The 18,167-nt window shown below is 39.7% G+C and overlaps 1 protein-coding gene across 6 annotated transcripts; it reads left to right on the top strand.

Moving 5' to 3' along the window:
• Positions 1-1,094: 1,094 nt before the first annotated feature.
• Positions 1,095-16,309, top strand: DMC1 (DNA meiotic recombinase 1). 6 transcript variants are annotated; one of them, XM_080971139.1, is made up of 14 exons: positions 1,095-1,113; positions 3,589-3,639; positions 4,321-4,365; positions 5,407-5,553; positions 6,689-6,771; positions 8,648-8,700; positions 9,157-9,198; positions 10,199-10,271; positions 10,548-10,639; positions 11,513-11,586; positions 12,123-12,237; positions 12,630-12,690; positions 14,761-14,877; positions 15,458-16,309. In XM_080971139.1, exons 2-14 carry the CDS (start codon positions 3,592-3,594, stop codon positions 15,525-15,527), a joined length of 1,020 nt encoding a protein of 339 aa, XP_080827265.1. In that variant the 5' UTR covers positions 1,095-1,113; positions 3,589-3,591; the 3' UTR covers positions 15,528-16,309. The 6 variants fall into 6 exon arrangements, with proteins under 6 accessions (XP_080827265.1, XP_080827262.1, XP_080827266.1 ...); XM_080971136.1 differs by lacking the exon at positions 1,095-1,113 and adding an exon at positions 1,128-1,342; XM_080971140.1 differs by lacking the exon at positions 1,095-1,113 and adding an exon at positions 1,487-1,539.
• The last annotated feature ends 1,858 nt before the right edge of the window (positions 16,310-18,167 follow it).

Raw genomic sequence — 18,167 nt, 5'->3', positions numbered from 1 at the left:
CAATGAATGGACCCTTTTCTGTAGTGGTGTCTAGATAGTAGACAACATTTCTCAACCAGTTAGCCTGGCCCAATTACTGCTCATTTTCTGACTACTGGCCAACACTCTCAGTTGGCAGGCTTTTAAAAGTATGATTTTTATTAACATGATGCTGAAGTTGTTTGCGCTGATGGTGTATTTTACTGGTAGTTTTGATGTGTGCTTTGTTTTGATCATATTTTAGTTACTGTTTTAACTTATAGTTTGCTGCCCTGTTCCCAAAAGGTATCATATAAATGTTGAAAGTAAATAAAATGCTTTCAGATTCTGTGTTTATATGATTCTAAGCAGTCAAATCCTTTCTGTGCTGCTTTTTCCCTTTCTAAGAATTTTAAGAATTTTAAAGGATATGTAGCAGAATTTCTTTCTTTCTCTCTCTCTCTCTCTCTCTCTCTCTCTCTCTCTCTCCAGACATGCCGTGTACCAAATTCATACCAAATTCAAAATGTAAGATAAGAATTCATGGGCCTGATCCTCCTTGCAGATGGTAGAGGTCAAATTCTTATTACTCTGGTATAGCCAGACAGAAGCCTGCAGGTGTGAACATGTTCCCAAAGCATGGCCCAATAGCACAACCAACTGGTGCATTCATACATTTGTCTCTTTGATACGTTCTTACATAGGTTTGCTTTGTTTCCTGAGAATGTGTTTGCTTTGTTTGCTTCTCCTAACCCATGTACAGTTAAAGATTGCAATAAAAAAAACCTGCTAATCTTTGTTGGCCTTCCTGATTGCTCTCCCTCCACCCAGCTCCCTCACTCTTTAATGTCCCTACTCATTTCTGGGCTGTGAACCAGTCAGGATCTCAACATTACAGGCCATTTTTATTTTCAGATATCTCCCCCCCCCCCTTTGGACTGTGGCTGACGGCTGCACTGAACATGATTTAAACCAGGCATAGGCAAACCTGGCCCTCCAGATGTTTTGGGACTACAACTCCCATCATCCCTGACCACTGGTCCTGTTAGCTAGGGATGATGGGAGTTGTAGTCCCAAAACATCTGGAGGGCCGAGTTTGCCTATGCCTGATTTAAACCCATAGTTAGACTTCCAGCTACTACAGCCTGTTCTTGGGTGAGACTGAGGGGTGGCCTGGGTACTTGATGCATAGTGGGAAGGAGGCTCTGTGTAGTTGGACAGGATATCTGGTAGTTTTCTGGATATCTGCCTCCTCGGGTTCTCTGGAGAAAATACATAAAAACTGAGGCCAATGGGACAGGCTGTTTTCTGTCTTGTGAGCTATTTTACTGCTAGCGCCACATCCTTCAGACTGTGGCTCCAAACCCATCTGCACACTGCCCTAGTAGGTGACATGGAGGATATGTTCTCAATGGCTGCAAGTCACAATGGGTATATGCCAAACTTCCCAAAAGCATCAGGTTTAGTCACTGTGAGAGACAGGATGGTGTCTAGGTCTCTTCCATTGACATCGCATGGCCCCTCTAAGCACCACCAGGCTGTGCTCTTGATCTGTCAAAATGCCTGCAACTTTGCTCCAAGGTACCCTCAGGAGATCTAGCAACCCCTAGAGATACAACATCTATATTCTTCTTCTGGTGTAAATGTGGATAGGATTGAAGCATTTGTCAACTTTGAGGGGGTGGTGGTTTTTTTAATACACATTCCCCAGCTACCCAGAGTATACCTGGAAGCCATTTTGGCTTCATTTTTCTCCTCAGATCTGGCAGCTCTGTCTAGCAGCTTTTACACCTTTTTTCATCCAACGCTGGAATGTGAATCCCAGAGCGTGTAGCAGAAGCAGACTTGCTTGTTTAAACCAAGTCAGCCTCAGTCATATGTTACCACAGAGGCTGGGGGAGGGTTTGATTTATTGGGCAGGAGAGGTGAGGGGGAGGTAAAAGGCTGAACATAAAAATTGATACATCTGAACATTTTCAAAAACTAACCCTAACCCTATCACAATCTGAAATAATACATCATCTCTCCTTTGTAACATCTGATCCTAAATGTGACCCAAAGTCTCAGGGTTTTAGTTTGCTTTTCAGGGCATCCAGGAAGAAGTAAATGTCATGGTAAAAAGTTAGAAGCACAGGGGAAAAAACGCTCTTTCCCACCATACATTATTCTTAGCCTTCTCTGCCACTTGAACGCTTAAACTGCCCTCCTTTTTCTGGCACATTCTTCTAGTTTTAGTATATATTTACTATCTGTCAAAGTGCTGGAGGGTCAGAAACAATAAAAAAATACTGAAAACGCATGAGAAAGAGGGTCATGACCTTGCACTGGATATATTAGAAGAGTGCCACTAGATTTTACCTCAAAAAAGATACTAGTATGGGTGGATTCACATTACTGTTTCTTTCAGCATCAGGAGATTTCTTTTAGTAATGTGATGAGAACTGTATGGCACTGGAATGGTTTCAGTGATACACTGGTGAGTCATGGCGAGTGCTCTCACCTCACATACCTAAAAAAAAAATACCTCACAATTTGTAAAACAGTCACCTGAGTAGTCTCCTGGCCTCTGTTCCATTTTCACTTTGCGGCACTGGAACCTGAGGTAGAGAACATACTTATAGCCTCACTTCTTCCTGATATGTAGCGCCACTGTCCAAAAATGGGAATGGACACAGTTGTATAATTTATAAATATATATATTTATTTAAACCGGTATCATGGTCAAGAAAGCTGGGAACAATGAGAAAACAATGTGCAAGGATGATGTGATCTTCAGTAAATAGGCAAGATTTACAAAGGAGTTAAAACATGCCCTTCATCTTTTTAATTGGATGCTTCCCATCTTGTCATTACCAAGGAGCGGGTGGTTATGTTACCTCAGGAAAATATTTTTACCTTTTCTTAAAGTTATTTTGAAACATGACGATTACGAATTAGTGGTTTTTCGCTTTCTCACTGTTAAATCACTTGTCACTTCAATAGCATATTGTTGAATTGAAACTGAGTGATTGGATGGCAGATGCCATTCTTTTCTTCAAGTTGAGAGCATTCCACAGTTTTAGCATGAGAGAAGAACATAGACTGAAGACCAATCCATATTTTTGAGGCATTGAGGTCTATGTATGGTGACTTGATGGCCTCATTTTCATGTGAGGAGCTCTTTACAGGAGGCTCACGTGAACATTTTCAAAATTATCACAACAGAAAAGAAAAACAAAAAGCTTTCAAAATCTGTATTTTCTTTTATATGGTAAACTTGGAGATTTTTTATGTGGGAACTCTCTTACACCATAGCTTTCATTTAATATCAAATGCTCCGGTGCTCCATAACGGATGTGAGTCTCACAACCCAGGCTGAATAAATTAGCCATTGCTACCTCAGTGTGATGGAAGTCTTCAAGCATGTTGGAATCAAACAACTCTCTCTAAAATCTATGATAAAACTATTCAGTACACTTAGTCCCTTCTTGGTCAGGCTATATAAGTGACAAAGGCTGCCGTCTTATATGAAGTGCACACACCAGATCCATAAAAGTGTTGCATATCTTATTGCTTTATATGCTTTTACACTCTCCAATTGCTTCCTGCAGCACTGATTGAAATCTTACTATATCTTATATTACAATGAAGTCCATGGAGGATCAAGTTGTGCAGGAAGAACCAGGATTCCAGGATGATGAGGTATAGATGCAAAGTTTGTTTTGTCTGGAATCCTCAAGAAAATTATACAAAATAGAATAAAACATTCATTTTTTTAGTAAACAAAATGGTTCATTTTTGAGTAAACTTAGAAGATGTGCATACTCATATAATTTTGCTGGGTGGCAACTTGAAAGGGGGCATTCTCCAAGGGCAGCCCCTAAGCTGCCCACAGAGGCACATCTGGCACCTTTATAGTATAGCTTTCATCATAAGCTGAAATGCGCCTCTCTTTATCCTGGCCTTTAGCACCTGAGATGCATGTTTTAGGACCCATCCTCTTCTTTTGATTGTAAATTGTTTTAACTGATTTTAATGTTGTATTTTTATATTTTCTGGGACCGTATGGTGAAGGTTGGGTTAAAAAAAAAATCAAATTAATTCATTACAATTAATTAATTGCAACTATTAAGAAACCCCAGTGCTTTTTTTCTAGAAAAATAGGTGCCGGTACTCACCATAAAGTTGTTACAGTAAGTGCCATACTTTTTAACCAAAAAAAGTGGTCCTTATACTGCGTACCCTCGAGCATGGAGAAAACCCTCTAAAAGTAATCCCTGCTCTGGGATAACATATAGTTGGTTGACCAAAGTGAGAGATATGTGCATAAATATCAAAATAACGAAGATTCTCGTAGTTGCTGTTGTTTTTGCATCCCTTTAGGAGTCCTTTTTCCAGGACATCGACCTGCTACAGAAGCATGGAATTGTAAGCACACTTTAAAAATGCATCTGTATCCTTATTTGCCTTTCTACTCTCTGTTTGAGCTCTGACTGCTATTATGAAGCGGGCGTCACATCCTTAATTTCAAGCAAGAAAACATAAAATTTTCAGTCTTTTATAGTAATCAAGATTACTTGGACTATGTGTACACTACTGTTAAACTGAGATAAGCTGTGGTGGCCAGGTGAAAAAGACCATTGTGTCTGCTGAAATTCCTTCTTCTACACAACTTACAAAGCTGCAAGAACTCTGTCTTTTTTTATTTTTACCCGGCCATCCTAAAGGTAATGACTAACATAAATGCAGCCTGTACCCAAAAAGATACTCAGCTGTTCCATTGTTCGTGTCATTGATAGGCTACTGCACTGGAACTGATTTTATTACCTTCACAGAGAAATTATTAAATGTCCACTACATTCAGAAAAAATACAATGAATGCTTAGAGAACTACAGGGTATAAGTACTCCTATCTGGATAGCACCAGAAAATTATATAGAAATGGTACAGCTTAATATTCTTAGAAATCAGGGATGGGGGGAACCTGAGACTCTCCAGATGTTGTTGGACTTCAGTTCCCATCCATTGCTGCCAGCATGGCCAATTGATAGGGGTGATAGGAGTTGTAGTTCAGCAACATTTGGAGGATTATAGGTTCCCCATTTGTGCTATACATCATTCTTTCCTGTTCTGCAATTTTGCCTTTGATTTCCAGCTGCTTAGGAAAACAAGGAGACCCAAACAATATATAGGCGCCACATTCATTCTGTTAATTTATTTTCATAATGTTGATCCAGCCTTTCTTTCTGAAAAGGACCTGACTAAAAACACACACCATAGAGTAGAAATCACTTGCATTTATTGATTAAAATGAGATAAAAATAAATGTAATTAGGAAACCTGCAGCAAACACCATTTTTAAGCCCTCCTAATTTTAATGAGGAACAAGATTTTGGTTTATTAACCTCCTTGATATATGTAACATCTCATGAACATCAAGAGTTCTAATCCTTTTTATATCCTTCACAGAATGTGGCTGATATTAAAAAGCTGAAAACAGTGGGAATTTGTACAATCAAAGGAATTCAGATGACAACTAGGCGGGCACTATGCAATGTTAAGGGACTCTCAGAGGCCAAAGTGGAGAAGATAAAAGAGGCAGCCAACAAACTTATAGTAAGCAAACTCTAGCGCTCCATCCTTGGGTCATTTCACACTGATAGCATAAGATGGAATATAAGCATGACTGCTTTATTGAAACCCTCATATTAAATATTTGTACCAGTTAATGTGCCTGGCAAGCCATCATAACTTCACCCAGGAATGGTTGGCAATCCAGTACATATCTATCTATCTATCTATCTATCTATCTATCTAGGAGTAACTGTTGGTATATTCCTAGCTAAGTACTTTCTTGGTCAAAACACTTATCTTAGAGGTCAATTTCACATATTATGGAAGCTGTGTTTTTCTATGATGAGCCATTGTGAGGCAGTTCAATGCATTTGTTTCACGACATTAACTTTGAAAGCATGTGGCAAGAGAACCATGGCTTTCTGCAATTTGTACTCATGGTAAACACATAATGAAATAAATGTGTAGCTGCTTCCCATGTTTTAGAGATCATTGTCAAAACATGCAGTAAACATTAATTCACTAGTTCAGTAGTTGGAAATTGCCTTCTAATCAGATGTCAACGATCACAGAAACAGAGGAAATGCATCACAAAAAGGACAAAATATGGCACATACCTGCATATGCTACTTCATATGTGCAAATTTAGAAAGAATGTGTTGTATGTATCCAATGGTATTGATCAGTTGATTGACTTCTATCAGCAGGACTGGGTGGGAAGCAATTTCCAGCTATTTCCCCTCCCCACTGTGTCCTCTGCTCTAGGGGGTTCTCCTAACACTCTGGGGTAGAACTGGAAGTTTGGGGGAGGCAGGGAATCATGAAAAATTGCTTCTCTCTTCATTCCACTGAACACAACCTTACAGCCAGCCGACACATTATTATTTTTTTAATGGACCAGACAGCCCTGCAGTAGAGGACTCTTCTCTATTAAGTAGGGAAGGGTCGTGGCTACAGCGCATGCTTAGCATGCCAAAGGTTCCAGGTTCAATCTTCAGTATGTCCTGATAGGGATGGAAGACATCCCCTGTCTGAAATCTAGGATTTCAGCTGCCAGTTAGTGTAGACAAGGGTTGGGGAATGTGTGGCCATCTAGATGTTGTGGGACTAGAGCTCCCATCATCCTTGATCATTGTTTATGCTGATAAAGGTTTCAACTGCTTTGTGCTTCTTACAGGAACCAGGATTTTTGACAGCTTTTGAGTACAGTGAGAAACGTAGGATGGTATTCCATATCACCACTGGAAGTCAAGAATTTGAGTTAGTAAACAGCCAACACTGCTTTTTATTTAACTCAGTATTTCAGGAAGCTTTTGTTGTTGCTGCTTGTTTTGTTGTTTGTTTGTTTGCTAACAAGTTCTATATCCAGACCCAATTTAACAGCTAACAGTGTCACACTATGCATGGCTGCTCTGAAACAAGTCCTGTTAAATTCAATGGACCTTACTCCCAGGCAAGTGTGTATATAGGACTGAAGCCTAATGATGCTAGGGCCATTATCCTGTCTTCTCCCAACTTAAGGTCCTAGGGAAGTCCAAGCTGATGTCCTGACACTCCTTATAGGACAGAGGATGCAATCCCAAGAGCAGGGTCAAGACAAAGGAAGTCCAGTCAAGTAATTGAGTCAAAACTGACAATCCAGTAAGGGTAGACTAGGGATGGGAAACCTGTGTCCCTCTAGGTGTTGTTGGACCACAGTTCCCATCAGCTCTAGCTAGCTTGGATAATGAGCAGGGAAGTTGGTGTTGTATTCTAGCAACATCAGGAGGATTGCACATTCTGTAAATCTGGAGCAGTTGTCAAAACCTAACCAGGAAGCCAGGAAACACAAGGCAGCTTTTCATCTCCTGGAGAATTCAGAGTACCCAGTGGTGGCTAGGGAGAGCTGTTGCCTCAGTACTATGCGGAAGCCTTCTGAGTCTTCTGATTGAACTGCCTATCAGCACTGTGAAGAGCTGTCTGTTCTTTTGAAAGGCCATTGCCCTTTTCTGTCAGAAGTGCCTCCTACATACAGCACAAGAGATGACTTGGGCAGGTGTCCATATTCTTGGCATGGTAGTGGGGGTGGAGGAGCAATGGTTCCCCAAGTGATGTCCTCTTTCCCAGATGAATGAAGTCAAATAACAGTACAAGCCATGTTAGTTACTCCCCATCCTTTAAGAAAGATGGAGCAGTTGGCAATTATATTATTAGGCAAAATGGGTGGCAATTTAGTAGATAGGGGAAAATATGTACAAACCACATTTAAAGCACAAACTTCCTTTTTAAAAAAATAGTGTACAAATAAGTGGGCTAAAGATCAATATACATTAAAAGGTTAGAGTCCAACACAGTTTGGCAAGTTTAAGCCCATTTGTTTCAATGAACAAGTGTAGCAAACTCCATGTTGGATTGTGGCCAAAATATTTAAATATCAGAAACTCTATCAACCAGTTATTTATATCTTCCTCTTCTACTGCTTCTTCAGAACAAGCAAGTTTATTAAGCCAACCTCAAATCATAGCTTAATATTGTGGCTTGTTCTGAAGATGTTAATTATAGCTTCCTGATTCAGATAAAATGGGAAACAAGAGTTAATGGAAGATTTTCTGGTTTATTTGTTTGTGCAAAGGGGCTGCATCTGTGGCCAACAGGCTTGTTCATATCTTGTTTTAATGACTGTACAAATGTTGTCATTTGATGTCACAACAGTAACCCTATAATGTATAAAAAAAATCCTTCCAGTAGCACCTTTAAGACCAACTAAGTTAGTTCTTGGTATGAGCTTTCGTGTGCAAGCACACTTCTTCAGAAGCACTCTGTGCTTGCACACGAAAGCTCATACCAAGAACTAACTTAGTTGGTCTTAAAGGTGCTACTGGAAGGATTTTTTTTATTTTGACTATGGCAGACCAACACGGCTACCTATCTGTAACTGGAACCTATAATGTATATTCGAGATCTAAAGGAATAGCAATTTCCTGTAAGCTAGAAGCCAGCTATTAGCAACCCATGTTGTCCCTACAGGCTGTGAAAATCACATACAGGGTCTTTCAACATGGGCACACTTTCCTTACAGCAAAAAGTTTATTTCATATTGCTTTCTTGGCTTTGTGACCTGTTTTGCATAACTTCTTCCCCTTATCTGCACTTCTAGTAAACTCTTGGGTGGTGGAATTGAAAGCATGGCAATTACTGAAGCCTTTGGGGGTGAGTGAAAGTATATCATGGAACATGTTCACTTCCCTAAGCTATTATAAGTGTGTGTTTGGGTGATACGATACTCTGGCTTGTTTGTAGAAATATTTAGGGGGCATACTCCTATTTCTTGTAGTGCATGTATTTGCTGGTGATGTCTGCCATTAGTGTTTTTGGTGGGGCCATATAAATGAGTAAAAAGGGTGAATGGGTAATTTAAAAGAAATATTTATTTCAAGATCAGTTTAAGTTATGCCCTAAATTTCTTCAACTTAATCCAGCTTTGTGCAGTGTTCAGGCAAACTTGCTGAAACATCAGCTGATGCATGGGGAGTTCAATTCTGCTTTCTGCAGAAAGCAGCCCAAATAATTTGTGTGTGTGTGTTTTGGGCAGCGGGGCGGGGGGGATAATACTGACTATATTGTTTCATATGACTAGCAAATTTAATTCTTTATATTTTTAATTAGAATTCCGAACCGGCAAAACTCAGCTTTCCCACACTCTTTGTGGTATGTATATGACACCCATCCTGAGAACTGTATGTTCTGTTTCCAAAAACTTGTAATTTGCTTTTAAAATAATAACTAATATAAATATTTCTGCATCGAGATTATCTATCTTAAGGACAAAGACCTAAAAGTATATTAGTTTTACAAATAAAAAAACTGCCACTAATTCTGATTACTATTTTAATGTTATTTATAATTTCCAGATCTAACTTAACTTAGGGTACAATCCTAAAACCCCTCCAATGTTGTTGCCTGGGAGAGGTTAGGATGGTGTATATTCACTTCCCTGCCAAAGGAAAGGAGTGCTGCTGAGATGGGGAGGAATATGCCACAGCTGAGGCTTCTGGTATGCCCAAGCAGGCAGGAGGCTACTACCAACAGAGTTGGGGTAGAGTGATGGAGGCTTAGGACCTGCAGGACTCAAAGGTCTGCAGATCCCCCAAGGGATCATATCATTGGGTTCCTCAGCTAGTACAGCAGGGGGACGGGACAGTGAAGAGAAAACAACACCCTCAATCTCATTCCTCAACAGCTAGAACAAAATTGACCTTTTCCCAGTTTTCTAGGGTCAAAAGGCTCTCTGCTCCAGCTAATGTAGGATAGGGTTGCCATATTTCAAGGAGTAAAAGCCAAGACACCCCAAAAGTTGTTGAGTTTTTTTTACACAAGACCCAGGACAAAGCACCAGGAATGTCCAGGAAAATCTGGGTGTATGGCAGCCCCAATGGCGGAGTCATTAACCAGTGAACTCTGCTATGCTCTATGGAAAGGGAAGTTCCTCCACTTTCTTGGAACTTCCTTCCACGTTGTGAGCTTTTGATCATGCCTTTGGGGGCTGGTCAAGAACAGAAATTACTTGGGATACTTCTAAGTAGTCTTGAGGATTTACACTGGCCTTACTATAAAGTTGATAGTGATTATCAATAATGAAAAATTCCAGGTATTAAAATGGCATGTAGTAGGGCTTAAATTTGTTCACTCCTTATTGTGTGTTTTATAGTAACTGCCCAGCTTCCTGGAACGGATGGCTATACTGGTGGGAAGATTATTTTCATTGACACAGAAAACACCTTGTATCCTTTCTTTTGAGATATTACAGTTTTAACAGAATAAATTGGAAGATTTTCCTAATGGTGACAATAAAAAAAATGTTTTGTGGTGTTAAGATTTGAAGAGCCATTTATATGAAACTTGAGTTTTATGGGTGGGTGTGTAGAGAATACCATTTATTTAATTAACTGTAGTGCATGAAGAACAGCTGAGAAGAATTTTTGCTTGTATGGGAATTCAGCTACCACTTCTCAGAAACTGGATTAGAAACTAGATACCTTAACAAGGAAACACCCCAGCCGTCCAGACCGTCTTCGTGATATTGCTGATCGCTTCAATGCAGACCATGATGCAGTTCTTGACAATGTATTATATGCACGGGCATATACAAGTAAGATTGCAACTGAAGATTGCATGGAAATCCTCCCCACTTTAAGATTAAACAATTTTCAGCTCAGTACCAAGGGGCCATCAGGAATATTATGAACTACCATTTTAAAATATGAACTCTATATTTTTGTTGTTGTGGTCCTTATGCATTCCTGTAGGGTATATGATTATTTTACTTAATTTGCATTGGGTAAAAGTAGGTTTCAGCAGAACAAATTTAAGTCTGGGGTATAAAGCTTACCTGCATTGGGATGAACCCCCCGGGCTTATCCACATGTACCTTTCCTCTGTGTTTTCCATGCACAGTCCATGCTTTAAGGTCTGTGATCCAAGTAATCTTTTTTTTTTTTTTGCTCTGGAGCTCTCCCTGCAAAAACCTGTGCTTTACTGCTGATTCAGAGCAAACAGCAATGATAACAACTGGTATAATTATATGCTCCCTTACCTTTAGATAGTTACCTTTGCCTAAAGCAGAAAACGTAGCAGTTATCTCAAGAAAAAAATGCAGAAGACAGTCCATAGTAGCATTGCTCAAAGTCAACTAAAGCTGTAAATGTGGGGTTGATTTCCACTGCTTCTTCAACAAACAATTATGTCAAAAGCTCTTTTTGGATGTGCAAAAGCCACTTCAAGTCCTTCAGTATAGCATAATCTTTTAAAAAATCTTAAACGTTTTGTGGATGGAACCTTATCCATGATATTATTACATGAGATGAAAGATACAATATATTTTTGTTGGTGGAAAATATGCTTCCACCAAATCCTCTGGAACACAAGTTTCTACTTTCTAAGCAAGCTACCTACTTCTTCCCCCCTTTCATATTGGTTTCTAACTGCTTTTCCTGTTTTTATCATTCTTCCATGGTGCTTCAAGGTGAACATCAGATGGAATTGCTTGACTATGTTGCTGCCAAATTCCATGAGGAGCCAGGCATTTTCAAACTATTGGTATAACTCATATGTTTATGTTAGTGATCTGCTCTGCTTTCCTTATTTTTATTCCGTATGTACTTTGTAGTTTTTATATTGTAATTTTATGTTGTGAACCACCCCGAGATCTATGAGTATAGGGTGGTATACAAATTTAATTAAAAAAGAAATATAAATAATAAGCTACACCCCTGTATCCACTAACATAAACCCCACAGAACTCAATTTATGTTACATTTATTCTAAAATGTATACCTAATTTCCTCCCTCCCAAAGGAGTAGTTCAAAGCAGCTAACATGTAAAACACAGAAAAATAAAAATAGAAGTCCAAATTTAAAATCCATTGCTGTACTATAAAAGAACACAACTTAACAGCTCCAAAAAAAAACAAAAAACAAAAAACAACCCCACAGAAAACCCAGCATGGGACCCAATGGGACTCAATTCTGAGTAGACATGTATAAGATTGTGCTGTTCATTTATATATCTTGAATATTTTCCAAGTAAATTTTTCTCCTTTCACATCCTCTCCCTCTCTATTATTTCTTTGCAGGTAATCGATTCCATTATGGCGCTATTCCGCGTGGACTTCAGTGGTCGGGGGGAACTGGCTGAAAGGCAACAGAAGCTTGCTCAGATGCTGTCAAGGCTTCAAAAAATATCAGAAGGTATGAGAAGCATGTAAGGCAGAATACCATGCTTTTAGATGACTGAAAAATAACTGTTAGTGTAGCCCAAGGCTATTATCTTTTTTCTTCTTCTTCTTTAAGCACCGGCATTTTCACCATATAATATACTGCCAGGAGAGCAAGTATAGTGTAGTAGATGAGTGTCAAGTTTGGTTGTGGGAAATGTATTTCACACCTCCACTCCACCATAAAATGTAACAAAAATGTGCTAGTTGTTTAAAACACAGTTAATATTTTTCAATATTATGGGAACTTTAATAAGCATAGTTCACCATTTATTACTAGAAATGCTTAAAAGCATTCTGGGAGGAAACATAATGAATTTTCTCTTTATATTTATCATCTTCCCTTGGACCTTGTTTTCACTGCAGAATATAACGTGGCTGTGTTTGTAACTAACCAGATGACTGCTGACCCGGGAGCAACAATGACGTAAGCAATTTATTAGCAATTTACTGCAATTTTTCATAAACCACAGAAATAGGAAGTAAGATAGTATAGGGAAAGGGCTAGGATATGAAGAATGTTAAACAGGTTTTTCTATGTTCTTACTTCTCTGAGAGTGCACTGCAATTATGGGTAAAGAAGGACCAGTTAGCCATTGGTGCAACTCATGCCCCTTTCCATCAACATCAGTCTCAGAATGTGGCCCCTTAAAAAATCCACATTTCCAGAATATGCCAGTTGAAGTTCATAAGGAGAAGGATGGAGATCACTAGAGTTTCACTTTCAGATATAAATAGTTCTGGGGAGCTTCTCATCTGAGTGTCGGCACTTTTCAGCTTGGAAACCTGACATGGTGTTAAGTGTCTTTGCATTAAAAAAAAAAAATGCATATAGCATCAGCTGAGTAGGGATGGTTCTGACAATGCCTAACAGACAGTGGAGGAACATGGGGAGTAATTTCCTTCATAGCCCCTTGTGTTTCTTGGAACACTATGGGGTTATCCACACTTAACTATTGCCCTATGCTTTCTAGGCACAGGTCCACACTCCCAGTCCGTGTCTGAGCTCTCTCACCCACCCCCCAGAAAAACCTGGTGTTTACCGCTGAATCAGAGCAAACAGCAATTTGGGCTTCCCACAGATTACCCACAGAGTGGGTTTTCATGGGGAAAGCCCAGGGGCAAAAAGAAAAAAAGCACTCAGACACAGAGCTGGAAACCCTGGACCTGTGCCTAGAAATGTGGAGCAAAGTTAAGTGTGGATGAGTCCTGCCACTTAGTGGTACCTTTGCTTCATGCTTTTTTGTTGGAGCACTTTTCTTTTCTTTTTTGCTCTGCTTAGGGCTGTCATTTGTGGACAAGCCCTAAGCAATTTCAAGGTAGCATTGAAGGACCACATTCAAGGTTGTAGTAGTAGAGAAAATATAGAAATTAAACAAAATAACATCCACAGCTATTCTTTACTACAATTATCTTTATGTGTTTGTAACCAGAAGTGATGTACCTTTTATGTATCCCTTAAAAATTCCCTATCTGAAGCAGCTGGTGATCATTGCTCTGCAATGTATGGAAGGGTGTTGGCCATCACAATTATTCTAGGGTAGCCATACGTCCAAAATTTCCCGGACATAGTGATTTTTCTTAACACTTCATTTTTTATTTGGGCAAAACTAAAAAAAAACTCAACAACTCTGGCCTAAAATCAAATGAAATCAAATCTCAACAACTTTTGTGTCTGGATTTCTACTTTTTGAAATATGGCAACCCTAAATCAACCCTAAATCAACCCTAAATCAACCACAACACGGCTACCTATCTGTAACTGGAACCATGGAAGGCACCACATTGAGCCGCATGAAATGGAAGTCCATCAACCATACCATCTCGGGACTATTCAATTGCTCATCATCTAACATTGTGTATGGCATCAAATGCCAACAGTGTCCTTCAGCTCTCTATATTGGACAAACAGGCCAAACCTTACGCCAAAGAATAAATGGACATAAATCTGACATCAAGAATCACAAAACAGAGAAACCAGTAGGAGAACACTTCAATCTCCCAGGACATTCTATACAAGATCTCAAAGTAGCTGTTTTACTACAAAGGAATTTCAGAAATAGACTGGAAAGAGAAGCTGCTGAATTGCAACTCATTACCAAACTTAAAACCATGGAGAAACCTGGTTTGAACAAAGACATTGGATTCTTATCCCATTATACATGACTAAGCCATTTCTCACCTTCTCACCCCTTGCCTTTTCCTGTAAGACCTATTACAGTCGTTAAGAATCGTCAGCAGGCTCATCTCAGCTATCTGCCAATCTCCCATTCCCACCACCCTTCTGAGTAATACCCCTCCCCACCTTCTCACTATATAGAAGGATCTGGCAACTTCTGTTTCAGTGTATCTGAAGAAGTGTGCTTGCACACGAAAGCTCATACCAAGAACTAACTTAGTTGGTCTTAAAGGTGCTACTGGAAGGATTTTTTTTTATTTTGACTAAATTATCCTATAACTCTCATCCAATCGTTCTCTTTTTGTTTGTTTGCTTTAGCTTTCAGGCTGATCCCAAAAAGCCCATTGGGGGCCACATCCTCGCTCATGCTTCTACAACTAGGATTAGTTTGCGTAAAGGAAGAGGAGAGTTGCGTATTGCCAAGATATATGATAGGTAATATTGAAGTTGTGTGGTACAGTGCATGCTATAGTTCCAATGACTTATTATGGTTTATTTGGCTTCAAGTTAGGTAACTTTGTTTCTGAATGGATGTTTATAAAAAAGGGAAGTGTGAATGAAGGAGGCACTCTTATCTTCAAATTAAGATTCAGGTTCCAAATAAGAGGGAAAACTGCCCTTACTAATCTGAACTAAACTTCTCTCCTCCTTGGCACCTTCAAAAGAACCAAATGTGTAATTAACAGTTCTTGCTAATTAGCCTAGGCCTATGGGTGTCTGTTTGATATTAAGGAGGATGGTAACCAAGTCTGAGTATTTATATTGATTCAGTTATGATTATCTGAGTCAGAATTCAAGTAAATCAGAAAAAATATGCTTGAAAACCATGTATGATCAAGGCTATTGCTTCTACCATGTAAAAAAAAAGAAATCAATTCAATGAGAAAGTCAAAATAAATTGTATCCAAACCCCCATAAAAGTAATGTATGCACTGGATTCCCCCCCCCCCCTTCTACATATCAATGCCTGCATGTTCAGTTATTAAAAATGGACTCAAATTCTGTGTTTTCTCAGCCCAGAAATGCCTGAGAATGAAGCCACATTTGCAATAACTGCTGGAGGAATTGGAGATGCCAAAGAATAGGCAGAACTTGGTGGTGGACAAAGGAAGGCACACCCACAAGCTAAATCGTGTCTAAAATTAGTTAATTCCTGGTTACTTTTGTTCCAAATCCAGAGTGTTTTAATTTCTAAACACTTGTTGACATTATCACTGGGAATGTTGTGATCTTTTGTAATTGTAGAGCAGGTTGGCTCTATGAAGGTAGTAAACTGGTCACGGTCAACCTCTGAAACCTGTATGGCTGAGCTTTTTGCATGCCGACACAGATTTTGTGCAAGGTGGCAACTGGCTTGCTACAACTTAGGTGTCAATACAAAGCAATTTCAATAGGCTGAGAGGAACCCAGTGGGTATGAGAATTAAGGCTTACAGAATGCTTAGAAATTATTTTAAAGAGATGTTGTTAATTGTTTGTTGCCCTTTTTAAAACTGATGTCTCTGTTGCAAAAAAATCACATTCCACCTCAAGGACATAACACCCAGCATTGTTTTCACTGCCAAGGGCTGCCTAACTATGTCCTTGAAGTCCTACAATATTTGCATGTAGAATGGAATATAATAGCATGGAATGCTATTGAGAATAAAATAGTATTTATTAACTGCCCAGCATTTTAAAAAGTATGCTTGTCACTGGAGCCTCCAGATAAAGAATAAGCTGGTGTAGAAAAATGGAAATTGTTTTTGCTAGAAGAATAGAAGAATTGTTTATAATGTTGTTTTTATGAGTCTTGACAGCTCTATTTAACTGAAACTAAATTGTTTATACTTGCATTTTTAATAAAATGTAGCAGTTGCTAGCTTTTTCATCCATGAAATGCATTAAACTACTTTTTTTCCATTTGTTATGTGGGTAACAAGTGGAAGCTGCCTCCCAATAAGTTTATTCTAATTGTCTTATTCTTCCTATGCAATCTGTGCCACTGACAGCATATGTGTCAAGGAACTCTCTGCATCCAGCAATGCCAAACATAATCAAAAGGTGATTTTGAACATCCCTGAACACAATGTGGGGAGGGCTGATAGCATTACATTTTTGAACCTTAGGCTTGTGGGCTTCCTGCCTTTCTTCTCTTCCTCGGGCTCAATCACTATGAGATCAGAAACATTCGCTTCCTTTTAAAACTAACTGCAATTTGTTAATTCATGCAAACTGCCTGTGGTTTATCCAAACAAGTCAAGATCAAACCATGGTTTCTGATGCTGCGTCCTTCAGATAAATCAAGGTTTAGCACCCTGTGCTGCTTTTAACTCAAGGATTTGGGCCTAGGACACATACAGTAATAATAAAGCAGACTGTACCTTGAGTAATCTCAGTGTTTATGCTGGCACCAGACAACTGCAACTTGTTCTCACAACCCTGAAAAAATGGAAGCTGACAAACAGGTCATGAATTTGGTGGTACTGTACTCTCATGTTGTCCAGCAACTTGCATTCAGAGGAATGCTGCCTGATAGTGGAAATGTCCATCATAACTAGTAGCCACTGACAGCCAATGTTTCTAATCCTCTTTTCAAGCTAAATTGGTGACTGTAGCTATATCTTGTATCAGGAAGTTTCTAATGTTTGACGTTTTATTATGTTTTAATATGTGCTAGAAGCCGCCCAGAGTGGGTGGGGTATAAATAATATAATTATTATTGTAACTATTCCTATGGCATCTAGCTATCCGCTGTGAGAACAGAATGCTACACTAGTGGACATTTTGTCTGATTCTGCAGACCATTTTAAAATGTTCTTATAAGCTGTTCTTTTAGACACAAAGGCTCCCAAGGTGCTTACAAAAGTCCCTGGTCTCAAGCTTATCACGCAACTAAACGATTTCTGCGGTTTCGTTGTACTTCGGTTGCTTGCAAGTTTATAAACTGCTTCACAGCCCTGAGGACCTCAAAGTGGTGCACAAGCCAAAAAAAAGTAAATACTAATCCCAATAACAAAACAAAACTGCCCTGGGTTAAGGCTCGCCTGCAACCCCGGCAATCTCGCACTGCTCGTGTACATTGGCGTGGCGTGTAGTGTAGTATTAGGTTTCTAGCAGCGAAGCGAACTGAAATTTCGGAGAGCATTCCGCGTTCTTGGAGCTTTAGGAGCGAAAGTTGCTGGCAAAACCGGATCCGTGTTGCGGCATACGAAGTTCATTGTCTCACAAGCGCGGTTCGCTTCTCTATAGTCGATAGGCGATATTCTCTGAAGCCTATACGTTACAGAGTGTGCGTAGCTCTGCTATACTACCCCAGTAGTTTCTACGAAAGATGGGTACGTAGCTTCCTCACATACAGTCCCGCAATGTAGCAGCACTGGCACCAGTTACGTAAATTACGGAGGCAGTTTTATATTGCCTCCATTAGAGCTTTCTTTCGGCTCGTAGGACAGGATATTTGCGCAAATGACTTTCAAGAATGGGCAGAAGTTGGCTCCCCGACGCAAGGAGCTAAACGAATGCAGGCTACGCCTACGTATTTTCTGTACCGCGCACGGTACCAGGATCCTTTTGAACCGGCCCTTTACAACAGGACCGACGTTGCGTTTTTCGAGAATAAGCGCAGGCGCTCGTTCCCTCTCTGTTCCTCCCGACTATTCAGGGCCGTAGTCTACGCAACAGTCGGCCAGACCGACAACGTAAGAGGCGGCAAGCTAGGTTGGCGGCGGCCATTTTGTGTCGGGA

Source organism: Podarcis pityusensis, assembly GCF_964106645.2.
Source record: "Podarcis pityusensis genome assembly, chromosome: 10".
NCBI classification, from domain to species: domain Eukaryota; kingdom Metazoa; phylum Chordata; class Lepidosauria; order Squamata; family Lacertidae; genus Podarcis; species Podarcis pityusensis.
This window is presented reverse-complemented; position numbering and strand designations above follow the sequence as displayed.